The 21017-nt window shown below is 38.6% G+C and overlaps 1 protein-coding gene across 5 annotated transcripts in view; it reads right to left on the reverse strand.

Moving 5' to 3' along the window:
* Mdfic (MyoD family inhibitor domain containing) overlaps nucleotides 1-21017 on the reverse strand; it is a 79440-nt gene that overhangs the window by 39501 nt on the left and 18922 nt on the right. For all 5 annotated transcript variants that reach the window (XM_021233501.2, XM_013121146.3, XM_040728535.1 and 2 more), the window contains one exon: nucleotides 19961-20083. In XM_021233501.2, coding sequence (XP_021089160.1) covers nucleotides 19961-20083 — 123 coding nt within the window. The remainder of the gene's footprint in view (nucleotides 1-19960; nucleotides 20084-21017) is intronic.

The following is a 21017-nucleotide window of genomic DNA, read 5'->3' on the forward strand; positions in this document are numbered from 1 at the left end:
AACAGTAGATGAGAATAGGAGAGAATGAGAGATGAAAGAGGGTGAGAGAAAGGAAACCAGAAAGTGATGGAAACGGGATTGAGAAATGAAAGGACGTCTGAAAGCATCACAATTACACAAGTGAGTGTCCCTGAGGACCTGAACCACTTGTCCCCTGGAGCTGTGTGTTGCACACACATGACCCTGGTATGCTTCCTTTTGCCTTGGCAGCAGCAGTTTAAATCACTGTCATTTCTAACCTAAGTCATCAAGGCCTCCTAATCAGAGCTCTCTAGCTCTGGCCCACTTTCATATCACAAACAAACCAGAACCAAGTCAGAACCTGTTGGTCTTCCTGTCCTGATGAAAATTCCATGTTTATTGTTTAAGATAAAATCAATATTTTACTAACACCTTCCCAATAATGCCTCTTTCCCCTACCCTGCCATTTTCCTGGGCCCTAGATACGTGGACTTGTCCTACTTCTTAAAGAGGCCATCAGTCTTTCCAGGCCACTTGTGTATGGTTCTTTTCTGCCCACTGCCTTGGGATGTGCCAACCTATATCATATTTCATGTACTCGCTGCCTTTGTTAAACGGTCACCCTGACGTACATGTGGCTTGCTCCTCCTAGAATTTAGAGAAAACTGTACTTGAAAGTCTGCCATCTCCACCAAATGCTATGTTCCTCAACAACAAGCACCATGAATTCATCATTCGGTAATTCACCCAGCATACCTCTGTTAAGCCTGACATGCGTTTGTCATGTGCCTACAAAAGCTGCGCAGAATATCTGATCCACTACCTAGAACAACTGACATGAGAAAAAAATGATACAAGTAACAAGATAGAAGAAACAGCATTCTTCTGCAGCTCCCAATTTTAATTCTCTAAATAAAGTTCTAATAAGTACATAGTGCTCTCAGGGAAAGTTTGGGCAGAACTGCCTTTCCCTACACTCCCTAACAGAATTTGGCTTCTTCTTCTATCCCTTGGTCAAGTTCAGAATGTATCTAAATCCTGTAAATCCCCAACCACCCAGGATAGTCTGTAATTCATTAGGCCTATCATTATTTCTTATTCAAATGAGTGAGGAAACAAATGTCAAAATTATGTATTACCGTGAACTTCATATTAATTTCATATTAGAATAATATTACCATGTAGTCCAACAGTGGACAGAAAATCAAAAATAATTAGACATAATAAAAAATGAAACAAAAAATTTAGCACTTCAGATAAAAGGCTGTTGGTAGAGAACTGGGGTTTTGGGATTGTCCCTTTGTTTTGTTTTAGATGGTCTGCATTCTTTCACCAAGTGCTTATTGAATATATTTTAAGTATCAGACACAAAGCAAAGGCCAGTGAAACTGTGGCAAAAAACAAACCAACAAAAGTAGTGCTCGACTGAAAATGATGGTGATTATTACAAAGTAAAAAATACCACTGGAAACGGTATTTTCCCAACAACAAGAAAAAGAATTCATTCTGGAAGGCTACAAAGGGTATCTCAACAAACAGCTGAAGGAAAAGGGGCCTCACAAAGAGGAGGGACAGGAATCCGGCCAGACGAAAGCTGGCAAAGCCTTGAGGCACAACAGACCTCGGGGCTTCTGCTGACCCGAAAGGAAGACAATGTGGCTGGGGAATTCACACACTGCCCTTTGGACAGTCTATTTATCACCTAATTAAAACTATAAACATTAATAGATATGCTGGAACAGAACACACAGATGTGCCTCCATCACTGTTCCTGGCAATATTTTTCTGGATATTGTACCTCCTTACCATAAGTCCATTACTGCAGTAAATTATTCATTTACAAGACCACTCTCAATTTCCACTGACCAGAAGTTGGCATAAATACTCTGATTTGATTCAAGACACTCCCAACATAAGGCTCTTAGGAAGTTACCGAACACAGCCATCAACAATATACAAATGTAAAATGAAGTCACAACTTGGATTATTAGGAAACGTTTACAGAAATCTTACACTTTAATTACCTTCCAAAAACAAAAGACATATATCCATGCCTCTGAAATGGACTAATCAGTTTATTCTGCAATTCCATGAAATTTGATCTCAAGTGCCATAGTCGAGCATGAAAGATATGATGCTTTTTCAACAGTAAAAGAAGTTTGAAAGAATTAAACTGGGTTTTTTTGTTTATTTTGTTTTGTTTTCTCAGATTTTAGGATTGAGACTATTATACTGGTTTGTTTTTAACCTTATATTTTCCTAAGCCATGTTCCTTTATCAGTTAAGGGGCATAAGCCTCTGGCAATTGTTCTCAAACTTTGTGCAACTCCAGAGAACTGAAGAGCATATTTACCTCACGTGATCCTTTCTCCGGGAACTATCTCATCTCTTCCAGAATACACTATGCTCCAGAAGGACAAACGGAAGACAGGAACATAGTTAGAATGCTGATCACCAGCACTTTCTCAAAAAGTCAAATTACCAGAAAACACATAGGCAGTTTGACAGGAAGTGAGTGAGTTTGTCTACGTGAGCTTTATAAACTTCCTATTAGTGTCTAGTAATTTCTTCCTATTAATATAGCCTTAAAATCCCTCATGTGAATTTCAAATTGCAAGTAGTTGGTACACATCCTTAACCATAAACAAAGCTCATTATCAAGAATTACCTATAGCCCCCATTCCAGCATCCTTGGACAATTCTTTACCTCTCTTATTCAACTTCAATCTGTCAACTGGAAAATACAGGTTAAACATATCAATTCCTATGGCATCGCCCTCATCCATAATATTCCAAAAGCATAGGTCTGACACTCATTGCCAAGAAGTAAGCATGCAATATGCATATGCCTTAATATCCAGAAATCCAGTGAAAAAGAATAACAGTGTAAAGATTCATGGGACTTGTAAGTTTGAAAACTATGGCATCCAAATAATATCTTTGTGGGAGAGTTGACTCAGCAGTTAAAAAACTTGCTGTTTTGATAAAAACCAGGTTTGATTCCCAGTGCACACATGGCAGTTGCCAACAATCTGTAACTCAAGTCCTAGGGGATCCAGTGCACTTTCATGATCTCCTGGGACATCAGGCAGGATGTGGTACACACATAAATGCAAGCAAAACACTAATGCACATAAAACAACAAAATAAACCAAAAAGCAAATAATATCTATCAATGACACTCTATATTTTTTCCTAAAGAAACAAGTGCAAAATGGTGCAAAGAGTAACATCTTATCTAGAAAGAGTGTTTGTGAGCAAAATCAATCTGCAGGAGTAATGAAAGCTATTGGGTACTTTCCTAAATGTTTACAACAACAAACAGTACTACTACCATGCTGCTACAGTGACAATAACTATCAGCAGTGTGTAAGATTATATCTCTGCATTTCTTATCATTTTTGCTCTTCCAAATGGAAAAGCACTGAACAAAAAGGAATATGAAAATAAACATTTTCTGTATCGGATTCACACCATCTGCTCCATGAGAATAAATGGGTAAGAGAGAGTGGGTAAAAAGAGTATGTGTCAGAGCAGAGAGGAGAAGGGAGGGAGTTTCTTTCTTTCTTTCTTTCTTTCTTTCTTTCTTTCTTTCTTTCTTTCTTTTTTTTTGAGATGGGGTCTCACTATCTGTCCCTGTCTGGCTGGCTACTCAGATCTGATGCAGATAATACAGATTAAGAGACCAGGCTGGTATTGAGCTTCATCTGGCCTCCTCTCCCAAGTGTTAGAATTAAAGGCTCATGCCACTATATCCAGCCACTTTATTTGTTTTGTTTGTTTGTTTTTTGAGGCAGGGTTTCTCGGTGTAGCTCTGACTGTCCTGGAACTTGCTCTTTAGACCAGATTTCCCCTAAACTCACCTGTCTCTGCCTCCTTGGTGCTGAGATTGGAGGAATGAGCCACAACCACCTGGCTAGGTTTCTGTTTGCTTGTTTGTTTAAGTTCATGTACTATTACAAAAATGTTAACCCATATTAAACATGAGTGGTAATACATAATACACTGATGTTTTTGTTGACGCCCACCTTTCCAATCTGATAACACATGTCATGATTTAACACTCGAAGCTAACCTCAAGTAGGCGCTTCTCAGTGAAATGGTGTCTTGCTTCATACTTTGCAGATAATCTGGTCAGAAACATTTCTGAGTCTCTTAAGATTACGTAACAGAAACCCCCATCAGATCTTCTGGTCACTTCTCCCAGAGTGCTGAGTAACCAGTAAGATGTGGAGTCATACATTGCTTTTCTCCCTTGATTCCACTCTGAGTCTCCACATAGGCCTGAAAAGGCTGTGTTTCTATAACATCATAGCTTTCAGCGTGCCCACATGTCTTCCTCTAGCCCTATTATAGAACTGCCCATCGCTGAGGATTTGGATGGTGAAGCGAATATTTAGATCTCTTTACCAACTGCATGATGGGGAGAGAATGCATGCCTCCAACTATATATCCAAGTTGGCAGAACTTGAGATTAAAAGACAGAGAGGCTTGTCCACTGTCCCATAATAAGTGAGTCTCATTTAGAAATAGAATCTAAGTCACATGACACTACCCCTCCCTAAGCCTCCCTTCTAGATACATAAAAATCTCTCTCTGTGTCTTGCTGTTGGACGCCACCACCTCCACCTTTGCTGTGTCTGAACCCTGTCAACCCTGCTACTAGCAAATTAAATTTGAGGCCATTACTTCATTTTCAAGCTAATTGACTAATGGCATATGCGTTTTCTCTTTTTATATAAATACTATGTTGCTCTTATCTGTCAATGATGGCTCTCGCATTTCTTTCAAAGTCTTCATACATTATCCTTATAGTATGGGTATTTCCAGCACACTCATCAGGTGGACTGTGGCACCCTAATAGGTAGAAACTATCTGAGGTGAAACCGCTTTTTAGGAAGATTTACAAGAGTCGGGCCTGTGAATAAGGAATCTTCATTGTGACACTTTCCAAAGGACAACGTTTTAATGTGCTGTGCCAAAAGGCTATCACAGAGATGTGTTCAGGGTGGGGATACATATGGTAACAAGCTGATCTTCCAAAGAGAGTGTTCACACATATTTCACCTTTCTCACTCATATGCAAAGAAAAAAAAAGGCAGTGTTAGTTAAGAAGGAGAAGAATAAAGCCATCCCTAAAGGATGCCCCCAATCCCAAAGAATGCTATTTTAAAACTACAAACAATCCATTTTTCAATTCACTGTAATTTAGTGTTTCACATACTAAAATGGACACTAAGATCCGTCATTATTACTGACCAGCCTCTAATCATTCCCACTCAGTCTTGCCAAAGCTGTAGATTCTGACTCTGAAAACAGATATTTAGGCTCAAAATGTGGAGTGGTTAGCCTTTGTTTTTAGTTTTTTAAAAAGTTAACTGCAGAAGATGAGCACTCCCATATGGGCTTTCCACATTAAGTAGATACTCTGGGAACTGTACCATTCAGTTGTTTTCAATGTTTCTACCTTAATACCACAGACATGATGAAGAAAACAAGTTATTAAAGACTTCTCCCAGGCAGTGCTGTACTGAGCCCCTGTTTTCTTTAAATTTAGAGAAGAGAAGGAAAAGGATCATGAAATCAAGGCTTACCAAAACAAGTAATCATGAGGAAAATAAAACCCAAGGAGTGATGTGTAGAACACTGTTATGGGTTCCATTTTTCAAGAAGAAAGTTTGTGTCTTAATAAATTATTTTTAATAAAAGATAACGATTATAATACTTATCAGCTTCAGAGTGCAAATTTCAAAAAGGCTTAAGGCTCAATATGGTGGCACACACCTTTAATCCCAGTACTTAAGAGGTAGAGGCAGGCTAATCTCCATGAACTCAACACTGGCCTTGTCTAGACAGCAAGTTTCAGGCCACTCAGGGTTATATACTGAGACCCTGTCTTAAAAGGAACAAAATATGGAGAATTCATTTTTGTGAAGTTTTATTATTTCTATGGAGAATCCAGAAATATGTGATTATTCATGGTAATATGTTCTCTATTACATATTTCTTTGCTATATGACATCTATTGTTATAGACTATGTCATGACTTATTTTATCCATTCTAACTTATTGTGCCTTGGAGACATTTTAAGTTGTGGTCATTTATTGAGGGCACTGCTTTGGATGCATTTAATAAAAGCCACAGCAAGGGTGAGGCGCTATGATACTTTGGGGGCCATAAGCGGGGGAGCAATTGAACAACTATTCATGTATGTAGTATTCTGTATACTGTAGCCTCCTTGGCTTCCATGGTGAACACACAATCTTCACAGACTCTTCCTCCACGCAAGGATGACTGGAAAGTCTACCACACAAACCCATTCAGAATATGCATTCCCTGCAAAAAATCATTTCCTTCCAAAGAAGCTCGTCCTTCCCTTTTACTTAAGACACTCAACATGCTATAACCTCGATTTTCCCTTTCTTCCCCATTGTTCATTTCATGATTCTCAGTTTTCTTACTCAATGAATGCTGACTTTTCTGCAGTAGTCCATTAGCATCGAAATACCCATCATAAATTAAATAACCAATCCCTACTTAGAGCTAAATACTGTCATGCCATAGGGTTAGGTTCACTGACTAGAAACAATGGCATCAGACATTGTATAAAAGTAGTGTTTTTTCAGAGGCTCTATACACTGCCTACAATGCTTGTTTTAGCCACTGTCTTAAAAAAGCAAACTATGAGCCTTTATATCATAAGAATTGTTTAAAATTGTGCCTAATAAATCTTCTCAGTCTCCCACTGAATTTCCACTGAAAGAAATAGCTGATATTGCACAAAGTTTTGAAATACACTGTTCTCCAAAGTGTATGCTTCATCAGCAATTTATTTTAACATCCACATCTCCCTCTCAAAGGGAATTGAAGCTAATTATGTGTTGTCCCAAATGCCAAGATACCACTGATACCATATGGATTGATATATTCTTCAAAAAGCTGACTTTTCTCTTATTAACATGACTCTTAGGTAAACTGTATTTCTCTTGCCAAAGACCTCACTTTCCTCCAAGAACAAACTCTAGATGTAGTAGTTAAGAAGATATTCTTTCCAATTTATCTACAAACACTTGATTAGAGACTGCGTATTCCACGCATCTTTAACTGAAGGAGAATGCTTACTCTAATTCAAGACACAGAATCAAAAGAAGATGAAAGAGGCAGGTGTGTGTAATTCTTCAGAAAATTAGATAAAATGATTTTCATCTTCAAAATTTCACTCATATATAAGGTAAACTTTGATTTTTATTTAATGTATCAAGGATACTAAGACAATCAAATAATTCCTTAAGATTACATCTAAAAGCTCTGAAGTCCTTTCATTGTGCCATTTAACAACGCTACATGTGCAAATTAGACAGTTTTTTTTCAATATGATAAGACTGACAAGCCATGCATAGTGAAACTAAAAGTAAGAAACACATCTGAACAATGTTCAAGAAAACAACTTCCCCAAAGGACTATGGGATAAAAAAAGAAGCTGTACCAGCGCTACCCAACAACCACACAGATGGGGTTTTAGTGGTTTTATCAATCACAGGAAACTGCACTTTTTTTAAGGCAAACGTTCAAGCTGATAACTAATGCTGGGATTATTCTTCAGATGCTTCTCTTCTGGGGCAGTGTGTTCAAGTGCAAACCCAACTGGTTTCTTCGCACAGTGGAATTATCCTGAGAACTCATGGATGCCTAAGTTCCACTCCCATATGATTCCAAGTTAATTGGTTTGGGCGGGACCTGGAAAGTTGTCTGTTAAGCTAACATGAAGAGTGGGAGCCACTGCTTCCCACAGAGGGATGTGAGCATAGAATCTTGTCCCTGCCCCACCTATGTCTTCAGCTTCAGTCTTCAAGATTTCTTCTTACTGAAAATGGAAAGTCATTTTTATAAAGAATGGCACATACCAAGGTGCTTACATCTCACTTGAAATGAGACTAAGTTCCAAGTTTGGAAAACCAAAGTAGTTTCTTTTCTAAGATGTTAAGTTTATATTAGCCCTAGAAATTGTCTTGACTTTATCCGAACAAAGATGAAATATGGAAGGTGTGTAGTCTGTCACAATTGTTCCAATATATTCCTCCAGATCAATACAAAGGTAGGCTACAGACTCATGGGTAGTGATGGTAAAGCAGAAGGAACTCTCAACTAAGGAGGAAGACTAGAATTTGTCTTGAAATACACTTTAGGAAAACTGCCTGCCTCATCTTGGTGATTTTAATGTGAGCTCTAGATGACCTTAAGCATCACAGAATCCCTCCTCACCCTTTTCTCTGACAAACGACAAAAAAAAAAACTTTCATTTATTCAGCAATGACCACCGAAGTGATGAAACAAACTCAGCATGACCCTGTCCTGGACAGTGCAATTCACTGAGATGCCAACCAACTACACTCTAAGGATACCTCAGTCTAGCAGTGGATAAGAGGGTCACCCACAAGCAGGCTGCCATTTCAAAACCGGTGTGCTCTTCCTGAGAGAGAGGCAGATAAGCCCTATCCCAATGAGAGGAAAAGACAAAGCCCTTGCTGGCTAGCTAAACATATGAGAGAAACACAAAGGAAGCTCAGCCCAGAAGGAGGAGGAAAAGCCCACACATATTCACGAAAGGAAGTGGTGACATCAAAAGCAGGACCAGTTTTAGTCCCAGATTCATCACCCAGAATCATCCACTTAAAGTTTCCTGTGGTTCTGGGATTTCCACAATTCCCATGACTTAGAGCTGGGGGACAATAAGCATGGATTTGAGTGAAGTCACAAATTGTGGCAATGGCCAAAAAGGGAAAGAGGATTGAATGAAGCAGGATGGGGATATCTGGGGAAGCTTCAGAACTGGCAATATAAAAAGGAATGATATGCAAAGCCTCACATCAGTTAAGGGATTCATGGACACCCAAGAGAAGGGCAAGTCAAGCTCATTATAGAGGCATACAATGAAACTAGAGGCAGAGAGGGAGGGAATGTCCTTCAGGATTTGTGTCCCATCAAACACTACAGAAAGGACAAGAAAGGAAATTAGTCTACTGGAAAATGACCATCAAGCATAAAAGAACTTTGAGTGGTCACTATTTAACCCTTGTAGAACAAAAACCAAAATGGGTTCAGCCATTATCCCTATGGTGCAGAAATGGGTGTGAATACCAGGAGCTTGTGCTTAGCTAAAACCTAAAGTATTATAGTGATGAACATTATAATCTGAGTCCTTTAACAACAGTAAGTGTCACAAAAGAAAAGAGCTGGACTAGTTTTACAGTAGAACTGGGAACAATGAAGCAGGGGTGTATTGATTGAAATAGAGAGCACATTTTTACAAGGACCAATTCTTCCATGGCACAATCACAGAAGAGAAGGGGAACAAAGGAGGGAAAAGAACACACAACAGATAAAGTATATTTACTTCTAAGGCCAAGTCCTGGAAGAAACAAGAGAATGAATTTCTGATTTCCAAAATGTTAGGTGGCGCAGATTTTAGAGCTAATAAAGACCAAGGCATTGTCCACATTTGTAAAATAGCAGAAGTGAAGTAAATGCCTCACAGAAGTGAAGAAAATGTCATTTCAGTGACATTAAAACAAGCCCCGGGTCAGCCCAACCCTAGGGATTCATGACTCAGATGCTGAGATGCTACTCAAGAGTTCATATGTGACCTACAGGTTGAGGCTGAAATGTGCATGCTGGGTGAAGAGTCATGCTCACAACATATTCTGACTCACTAAGCTTCAGCTGTCTGGCTGCTACTGTTAGCTGGAAATCTCTTACGTTAAGTGTACAGGGACTACATACACAACCAACGTCACATTTAAAAGCATTCAAACACGAAGATTTTATTTAATCAATCTTTAATACCCATTTGGAACTTAGAGAAAAGTCAGTATTATACAAGTCATCTTTAAAAAGGATATTTTTAAACAAACATATAAGTGTTGTATAATAAAATTTATTTCATTGGGTCTTAAGTCTTGAAATTTAAAACATTTAAAAATTAACCAAGTTATCTAAAATGGCAGTTGCGTGAATGTAAGTAAAAATTATCAATCTTTAAAGGAAATAGTCAAAACAAACATCAGCCACCTTAACTTAGCCCAAGTATTGAAAACCTGAATATAGGAAGATAGATTTAACTTTGTTTCCAATAACATATCATTGTATATAGAATCATTTAGCTTCATTTAAAAAGTGGGATGTGTTGTTGCTCTTATCACTCTCTGTGACTATGGCAGCAGCTTTGTAATGTCAAAGGAATGGTGAGAGGATACCCTGCAAAGGTGGGCTGCCACTAAAGGACTGGAGACAAGAAATGGCAGGCAGCATCCAGAGATGAGATGAATGGCCATTTTCTGGTTACACTGGCATGAATCAATTATTCATGACAATTTGAGATGGTGGGAATCTCTCTTTCTAACATTTTCCAGGCCAAGTTCTCACAAGTTCTCAAGAGCCATGGCAAATGTATTTAATTAAATAATGCTCCAAAGCAGAACGCATTTCTGTATCCGATCCCCTCTATGTTTCACTTAATGTAATTTTCACCCTCTAATAGTGCCATTTGACTGCATTAAAGGCGATTCCCCCTGGTTTTTGTGTATCGTGCTGCTGAACCCAAGAAACTTGGGAAGAGTTCAGCTTTTAATGGAGAACTGAGAAGCAAAGATTTGCTACTGACTCCTGAGGACTAGTTGAAAGAAACAGGACAAGTTATAGCATTGATTCTTCCCTCTGCTGTGGCAAAAAAGGAAACCCAACTTCTGAAAGGGCTTAAAAGAGGTTTCCACAACCTCTCTCGTTCGATACACCCTCACCATCTGTTCTGAGCCATGAACTAAACTGAAAGCAAGTCTCACCTTCCTCTAGGCTGTGGCTGGTGCAGGTAGAGAAAGACACATGGGTGTGCAGAGATTGTCATACAGAGTTCCTGCTCCCACAGCCATAGCAGCTACTCAGCGTTATGACTAAGAGTACAACTGATATGCCTACACCCTGAATTGCAAGAACTCAATGAGAAGCAAATTATAAAGTTAGGATACAGCTGTGTTTCATACGTAGCCAAACTAGACCCCTGCTCCTTCATGACTATCACTCCATCTTTACCCAGCTTTACTGACCTGTGACCTCTGTGAATATCTGTGGTTCTTAAAATGGCCCAGCACTGGGTTTGTGCTCTGCTTCTGTTTTCTTGAGTTCATAGTTGTTTTTAATGAGTCAGTCTCCTTCCCCCCCAACACACATCATTTTGTATTTGCTCCCCATCCCCCACATTGAGTAAGGGTTCCTACCTTTTTCAGACCCCGAAGCAATTTAAATTTCCTAGCTTCCTTAAAAACTTACAACTAGCCTATACAAGCTTGGGTGGGCTCTCTGATGTCTTGGGAAGCTGATCCTTACCCTGATATTTTTGCTATGCGAGAGAACTTTCTTTTTGTTAATCAGTATTATTGTATTGTGTTTAACGTAGTTAGATAATTCACTTGAGGAGGTGAACAGAAATGCAGAGTACAGTACACAGAATATTAAATGGATACCCTCTTCACCTATATGCCTCCACTCAATTTCCCAGTACTCTCTGAGAAAACTACCATAAGGCATATATATGACCATACTACTATCTTAAGGTATATGGTTAACCATATACCTTGTAGAAAGGAAATATAAAGGTAATATTATATACACAGATACAGGTAGATATAAATATCTATATCCTGAAGGTAATATCCATCATGATATATATATATGTATATGTATATATGTATATATATGTGTGTGTGTGTTTCCATTCCAATTGTGTATTTACTATACTAGATGGAAAAGCATCCTCAGATTTTTATGATAATGAACAACAGGAGCTCCAAATAATCTGTATCACTTCCCGCTGTTTGCGAGGCTGTAATTTGGGGATCTCAAGCTACTATCTCCACATAGGCAGAGGCAAGCACAAAGTAGCAAACCACAGATATGATGTATTGAGTAGGTGCAGTACAACAGGAAGGCTCAACACAGAACCCAGACGAAACTTACAGGCAGCTAAAACCCCATCTTTGTCTTTTATTGGGTGTGTTAACAGGAACAAACACCTACATCTCTATGTCCCTGTTATGTAACATGGAAATTTGTAAAAAGTCTTCAAAGCTTTTATTGGCACTACCCCTCTGAGTTTGCCATGAACCATTTCAGGTGTTCATCCTCAGGGCCTCACTCGGGCCCTGATCTCACCTGAGATGGTTCCAACTTAACACCGGAAATCCTTACTTTTCATTATATTCAACCTTATCTTCCTATCCATCTACAACAGCTAGTGTTCTCTTGATTCTTAAAGAGTAGAAACCTTTCTGGAATATTAACCTTTGCTCTTTAGATGTAACTCTCTGTATGTCTTCTTTCCCCTACACCCGTGGCTCAACCCTCTGTTGACAGGTCCTTAAATGCTTTGTCCCATTGTCCTTGCATAACGACTGATTTTTGTTCAAACCCAAACCCTCGCCATCATTCCCAGCACTGGCTCCTTCATCCCATCCATCTGGCTGATTGCACCTCACAAAACAATGAATCTAGTGAATAATGTCAAGTGGTTCTCATCTGTAATCTCCGAACTGGAGAGACTGAGGCAGGAAGGCACCATGAGTTTGAAGTTAGCCTGGGCTACACAGTGAGTCCCAAACCAGTCTTGGCCAGAGTGAAACCCTATTGAGAGATGAGAGGGGGAAGCTAAGAGAACTCTACTTCCTCCTTCTTCTTTCCTGCACTCCTATACAACATAATCTAGACCACACATCTTCCTTTCTTGTTTCTTGTTGTGACTGACACAACAGTCTTATCATTAGTCTATTATAACTTCGACCTTTCTATTTTCATTTTTCTTCCCAAGTATTAAAAAAATCAGTACAAAATAAATTCACAATTAAAAAAGTATAAACCTTACCAGGTCATAACTCCAACATTATTAGCCTTCATTTAACAAATTCTTTCCCTCTCATGTCCAAAATTGTGCCATGCCCCAGGCTTGTAACACACACACACACACACACACACACACACACACACACACACCACTGTGGGGGTGTGTGCAGATTCTGCTTCAGTTTTGGTAGAATCACACACATGGCTTCCTCTGGAAAGCTCTCTCTAATGCCCTCTCCCATGTGAAGACTTGGATTTCTCCCACATGTACATAGAGGAGCCCTGCACTTCTCCCTGTGGTATTGCTAACACAAACAATCATATCAGGGGAAACTGTCCCTCCCTTAAGATCATAAATTTCTCATGCAGAAGCCATACCTTCATTGATCTTGATTAATCTCCAGTACAACCAAGTAGCAAACTAAACACTCGGTCATAATTTACTCTTTACTCCTTTTTCAAAGTTGTATTTTAATTCCAAATTGTAAAAGTTTAATATAAAAACACAGTCTACAAAAAAAGTAAATAATTTCTGTACAAGTTCTCAGAATGTTCAGATCCAGGAAGTTTGAGGTTGGAGAACTAAAATTATCTAGACCACAGCATCTGTGGTCTTGATAATTAAATGTTATTTATTTCTTCAAAGCTTTACATTTTTCAGATGATCTCTATGATAATTCCCAGGCCTCAGTTCTTCTTAGAGGCTTGAAAAATTTACCAATGAGAAGGAACCAAATCTAATGCCCTCAGGAGCCAGTACTACCTACCTCATCTTGGGCCAGGAAGGATCAAAATACTTTAGGAATATCAAGAACTTGAAATTTTTTGGTGGACAAAAGTATGGTATGTCTACCAAACTAGTGAGGTTGGCAGAATTTTAATTTTTAGGGAAAATCAAGAGTTTTATATTTCTTTTTTTTTTTGGATTAATTTAGCAGCATTTATTTTTTTTCTTTTTCTTTTCATTAATATTTTTTTTATTTTCCATTTTAAATTTAGATAAGAAACAAGGTTGCTTCACAAGTCAGTACGAGGTCCCTCTCCCTTTCCCTCCCCTCCTCCCGTGCCCTCCCCCCATCCCCCCCAGTTATCCCCTCATTCCCCCAGGGAGGGTGAGGCCCTCCATGGGGGTGTCCATAGTCTGTCATTTCATATAGGGCAGGGCCTAGACCCTTCCCCAAGAGTTTTATATTTCTTAATAAAAGTATGTTATAGAAATATACATACATACTTGGCAAAAAGAATATGTCCACAAACTGGAATTAACCAAAAGGTTTCCAGTTTGTTACCATACTTCACTCTCTCACATGGCTGACATCGAATTTTATTTACAGCAACATCCAAGGAGAACACTGGATGTTAGTAACAGGAATCTTCAAAAGTCCTTTTCATCCTAATAACCAGGACCTCTGTGGTGGTCAGTTTTGATTGTCACCTTGACAAAGTCTAGAGTCACCTGGGAAAATAGTCTCAATGAGAGACTATCTATAATAGGTTCACCTGTGGATGAGTGTGGGTTGGGTTGTCTTGATAATACTTTAATTGAGATGGTGAGACCTACCCACTACGGGCAGCATCATTCTATAGGCAAGGTCTCTTGAATTGTGTAAGAGTGGGGAAAGCAACTGAATAACTAGCATACAGATATTAATTCATGCCCTTTGCTCCTGACTATAGATAGATATGACTAGCTGCTTCAATTTCCTGCCACCTTGAATTCCCCACCATGCTCTACCGTAACCTGAAATTGAGAGTCAAATAATCCTTCCCTGCCCAAATAAAAAGTATGATGTGGACCAAAAGCCAAATATCCTAGTATATGATGGGGAACATATATAAATAAATTAGACCAAACATAACAGTATAAGAACAATAATGATAACAATTGTAATTTGCATAACACAGAGAACTTTAAAGTATAGTCAAACAGTCATCACAAAAACAACTATGTGTTCTTATCCTATAATTACCTAAAGAGGTAGTTTCTCACCCTTCCTAATGCTGTTAAACTTTAATATATTTCTTCATGTTGTACTGACCCCCAACCCTAAAATTATTTTGTTGTGACTTCAAAACATAATTTTGCTGTTATGAACTGTAATGTAAATATCTGATTTGCAGGATATCTGGTATCTGATTCCTGTAAAGGGTTAATCCCCAAAAAGAGTTGTGACCCACACGTTGAGAACCACTGATCTAGAAAAAAGAAAAAGAAATGTGGCTTGGGGAAAGATAAAGAGGCATATATACAAACATCTGTTTCCATAAGTGCAACTCAGTCTTTTGTACACTCTGCATAATGGTTTATAAACATCTTGCTATTATATAACACCTTAAAATTCATAACCAACTGGATGCAGGCAACTGTGGCCATTGACACCATGGATGTCAGAAGAGTTTGTCTCTGTATCTTAGTGCTTCCAAGCATTTAGCTCAATGGAATTATGATGAGTAGGAAAAATATCTTAAAATTCATAGCTGTGCTCAAGAATAATGTTAACAGTGCACACTGATGAGCTCACACCATCAGTTCCTCCCTTAGCTGTGTGCTGACTAACCATCAGTGGAACACAGAAGAGGTTAAAATAGTAGAACATCAAAAGAGGAATCATGCTTATACACCTGGAAACTAAACCATTAGCTTGATTTTTATAAAAATTAATGATCAAATGTTTTGCTCTAGGACAATAAGAAAAGCAGCTGTATGTATTAATGGGTGAAAATACTTGATCAGTACAGTGAACAACAGAGAATCTGCCCAGTGCTGAAATAGATGAGAAAGGGACACAGAGAAATTCAAAAACCAGACTGACTTGAGCCCAATACTTATCAGAGACATAAAGGAGCATGAAGTGTGAGGCGATGCCTGAGGGCACTAAGAAGCATGGTTACCTACCTAATTATTTAATTAATTTATTTATTCATTATAGCCTAGCCTAGTTTCACCTCTCTTCTCTCCTCCTCATCCCTCCCCCACCCCCTCTGTTCCTAAGCCCCAATCCACTCCTCCATTTCTGTTTAGGAAAGGGGCATGTCTGCCACACAAATATCAACAAAACTTTATAAAAGCTATATCTACCAGTCCTTGCTAGGTACTACGTTAATGGGGGATAATTTTTAGTTTCATATAAACTGAACTCTTGAAAGCCAAATAATAGTTGTTGAATGTGCATTCAAACAAGAGAGCTTCAGAAAACACTTAAATCGAAACCTCTTCAAACTCTGTCTTTACCATGGAAATAAGAAGTGCTTTAAGTATACGACAGTATGCCCGAGTACCTGCCTTTCTTTCAGCATTTTACACACAGGCAGAATCCCCTAGAGTGATGGAATGGCGTTCATTAGGAGTGATCAGCTTGAAGCTGGCAGAGGCTTAGAAAAGAAATAATAGAGTTCCTAACAGCAGAGCCTGTTGATATGGAGAGGAGATTCAGATGATGCCAAGAGGAAGATTTCAAGTAGGAGGCTGAGTAGAAAGGCAAGGAGTTGGGGCTCCAGCACCATAGGGCGGGTGAGTGTGAGCTGCAGTGTGGTTTGCATTCTCCTCCCAATTAAGTGCTTACTATTATGAGAGCTAAAAACTCTTCAAAATGAATAAATGGGTTAAACAGAATGGGGATTACCATTTAAGTAGAGCATTCTAACTTTGCTTCAGATCATGGGAATTCTAGAAAATCACAAAGGAGAGAATTAGTTGAACCAAACAGTGTAATTTAATGGGGAATTTATTTTAGAAGAGGAGCTGAGGAAAATTTCTGGAGTGAAGTAATGGCATTTAGAGTTAGAGGTATTTGTGTACAGAGCAATGTCCATGGATAAAGTTTAGTAATAGGAATATTCAGAAAGACCTAGAACAATCTGCCATGGAGACCTCAGGCACTTTATAAAGAGGAACAAAGAAAAATGTAAGCACTTCATACGAAATAACTAAGATAATAGAATTTGACCTAAATTAAACTAAAACGTTACTTACACATGCTGCCTGCCTGTCAATAGAGGAACACATGTGTATACATGTACATTCACATATAAGTGAATATACACATATGTACACAAATATACACATGCACACATGAACATCTACATATATACATATACATATGCACTCTTTTCTACCTCAGAAATCACCCCCAAGATCATTCCTTTTTTAGTATAATTAAAATATACAATTTTGCCCATTACTGTCATGGATTTTTGTGTATTATGGTATGAATAGAAAATTAATATTAACTAAAATGTCACTACACTACAATGTATATTTCATGAAGTCAGAAAAATGGTGATTACTAAAACACACTATTAAAAGGTATAGCTTCAAATTATATCACGCATCAAACATGCTCTTCTAAAGGGAAAACCAAATTCTCAGCCCATGATCTCAGAAAAATAAGTTTTTGTAAAGTCTGAAATTTAAAATATATCCCAGAAATTAAATTACATACCAAAATATTTTCTCAGAATATAAATGCCTTTTAAGCATTTTAAAGGATCTTAAAAAGAAACCCATAAAATAGAAACTTTCCAATTGTAAAATTTCCTCAGAAAATCTCTATTGTGCTTTCAATTCTTTGCTAATTTAAGTTTTTTTAACAAGCTTAAGTGGCTAGAGCTATCTCTCTCTCTCTGCACTCTCTCTCTCTTCCTTTTTTACATTTAAATTTCATAAGAAAGAGATTCACAAGGCACATTCCCTCACTAGACTCTGTGTGGCCTGTTTATTCGAAATGCTTCATTCCATATGGATTTCTTCTCTTTTATTTATTACACCCAGGAAGGATTTTCTCTAATAAGTTAGCCACTCAGGGGCAGCAGATTTGAATTGCAAGCCTTCAAATCACAGTACCACACCTGTCACCTGCCACATATCTTCTAGAAGCACCAAAGAAAACCTCAAACTTGCTTGTGGCACAGGCGCCAACTCTGTGTGAACCTCAAGCAGGTGGTCCGCAGAGGTCAAAGTTAAAGTTCGTGGAATAATTTAGAAACAGGTCTCAGCTTGGATCTCATTTATGAAGCTCGAGAATACACCCTCTAATTAGAATGCAATTTCCAAAGCAGCCACTCCCTTGACTTTCCAGGGTAAGTTTCATTCTCAGCAAAGAAAAGAAAAACAACCTCTTCACATTGCCTGATAACTGTCCGTTATAAATTATGCCTTAAATATCCAATAAAGAAGGCAGGAGGTATCCTGGGCAATGGAGACAACACATGAGCCATCATGAACCACTCTCAAGAACAGATAAAGAAAATTCAGTCAGATTCGACAGTTGCTCTCTGCCCCTGTGACTTTTGCAGCTGAAGCTCTCCCATGGAAGATTGGAAAAAAAATGAATGGGTTGTAGTTTGAAATGGTTCCCACACCCCAGCCGTCCTCTTTTCTTTCTGATGACCTCTCCATCCGTCAACCCTAGCATCTCAGTGGGATCTCTCACATCAGATCTGTGGAAGCCAGCTGCCCTGTTCTTCCAGGGTGCTCAGGGAGCCACACAGGACTCCTGGAACAGGACTGAGCCAGAGTTGAGTCACGGCAGACATTTCCTTCCAGCCCAGTGGAGTTCTGAGCCATGGGCTCCTTTCCCAAGGCCTATTGTTATTACAAAAGACCGGCTGAGCCTCCAAATGTGCTGAACAGTAAAGCAAGACAAAAACACCCATCTCCCCTAACCTGAGAGGCAGACTTTGAACTAGGCAGAAATGGCTGAGGACTCTGCTCTGGAAGGCCAAGAAGGAAAGGCAGACAGACAGCTACATGGAGGTCAAAATCAGCATGGACTCGCAGATGCTACCACAATAGCAAACTTCTTGATGCTGTCTAGAATGAAGTCGAGTTTAAAACACTGTGCGTTGTTCCACTTCAAATGTTTCTTACACATCCAACAAGACAGCCTTCGTCTAGAAAAGTGTGACTGGGAAAAATAGCAAAAATAAGGTTTTTGAATTTTTGATCCTCATTCAGAGTCAGCTGTTCAACCCCAAGTAGTTGGAAATGCTGGCCAGCCCGGGTTTCCAGGGGGCATTACAGGCCGTGTCCATTATTTTCCCATATCTATTTATCTGCCAAATGTCCTAGCATTACTCTCGTAGGAGGAGACAGACCTCCAGATCTCTTCATTCTTTCTGTGAACCTAAACATTTGTTCCCAGATGCTCCAGTGTCCCATGGCACATACTGCATCATTATCTCAGTAAGGAAACTATTTCCTGCAGTATGTCCACTTAAACCAGCAAAGACAATGGAAAGAGTAATTCACTTGAAATCTTGCCTTTTGAACAATATGAATTCAGCGTCTAAAATAAGCTCTACCAAATTGCAAACAGCTTTAACACGTAAATCCCATTCTTCAAGTCCTTACGCAACACTATATTTCGGGTTTTGTCTTAAGTGATCTTAATTACCTTTTCCTGTGTGAACTTTAGAAAAGATTAGAGAAATAAATCAATAAAATGGAACACTTAAAATTCTGTTTCTACACAAAGAGAAAAAAGGGGAGGGACTACACAGGTCTCCAATAAGTAGAGCTTTAATTCTCTATGTACCTTAGTGCAAAGTCTAGAGATTGGACGTAAGTTCCATAGGCTCTAAGGCAGAAGTCTAAAAAAAGTCACATTCTGAACACAACTCAAAAGATACCAGCATTTTAGAACATTCTCAGAGTAAAATAAATATGCCAGTGCTTTAGAAATGCTCTATAAAGCAATCCTGGGGGTGGGCATTACAAATAGTAACATGAAAACAGTTTTGGCAGTACTTGCCAAATGATTAGTGACCACAAGAGCATTGTCCTTTAGATCTCATTTGGTTTTCTTAGTGTCACAGTCCAACGTATACTTAAAGATACCTGATTCATTGAGTTCTCATTGGAGAAAGAGCTAACTTTGACTAAATCTTAATCTAACACCAGGGTATGCCATTTACAGATCAGTTCTTCCATTCTAAAGAAAGTATGGGAACTTATAGAATATTTACCACCTAACTTTAGCTCTGATGTTTTAGTACCAAGAAAAATACTTTCAGATTTATAGATGTGTAGCAAAATAACTTGGGAAGGCAACTGAAGGTATATCATAGTCTTATCTCTGAATCACTCAAATTTTCTCTTATGATACTTACTTCTGATGAGTTCACCATCTGAAGGATTTCCCCAAGCAGACTGGTCCCTCATCAGTCCATACGTGGAGTGGCTACAGGTAGCTTGACTTAAATCTTTCTCAGTATTTTCCTCATGACATTTCTCTGAAAAAGATTAAACATTTATTACCATTTGATGAATGCTACATGTATTTATGTATTTTCTCTTTTCAGTTTTTGTTTTTTGTTTGAGAGTTTTTGTTGGTTTTGTTTATTTGTTTTTTGTTTGTTTGAGACAGTAGCTCATAGAGCAGAGGCCTGGAATTCACTATGTAGTAGATGATGACCTCCTGAACTTTCTACCACCACCCTCAACTGTTGGAATCAGAGGTGTGCACCACCAAACATGGATAAAATTTTTCTTGCTGCTTCCAAGTTTGTCATAGCTTAAGGAAATAGAATTATACCATTATAGACTGTTGCATATGTTATTGGCTCAATAACATTTGTTGAACACCTAATGATCTTTTCATCATTAAAGAAAGGCTCACAATAAACTAAAATCTGTCAAGATTGTAGTAAATAAATTTTAGCATGGCAAGTGATCTGTCATCATAGGGAAATGTAGAAAGGTTACATCAAGGATAAGGGTGAGTCCATAAGAGATAGGGGTAGGTGAGACAGAAAAAGCATCAAAGGAGAAGTGACTACAAATGATGGAGATGAAAGCCAGACCACAGCTGAATGAGAAGTGACTGGGCAGTCAGGATATAGGAAACAAGTACAGAGAGAGTTCTCTCTGTAGAAACTGAAGGAAAAAGTCAAAGAGTGCACAACGCTTCCTTAGAGATGGAAGTATCAAGGATGAGAGGTTGATGTGTAGGATTATGAGTCCTCAGGTGGAAAGATAACATGTAAGGAAATGGGATGTCTTGTTGGGAGCATAAGTCAAGCAACACACAACCTATAACACAAGGTAGAATGCATGCTATGAAAGGTCCAGAAGAACTAAAGGGGTTCAAAAGAAAGGGAAAAAAATCTCATCAGGATTCAGAGATCAAGAAGGACACTTTAGAGAAAAGAGCACATTGGATGGTTT

The sequence above is a fragment of the Mesocricetus auratus genome, unplaced genomic scaffold, assembly GCF_017639785.1.
Source record: "Mesocricetus auratus isolate SY011 unplaced genomic scaffold, BCM_Maur_2.0 Super-Scaffold_100019, whole genome shotgun sequence".
NCBI classification, from domain to species: Eukaryota; Metazoa; Chordata; class Mammalia; order Rodentia; family Cricetidae; genus Mesocricetus; species Mesocricetus auratus.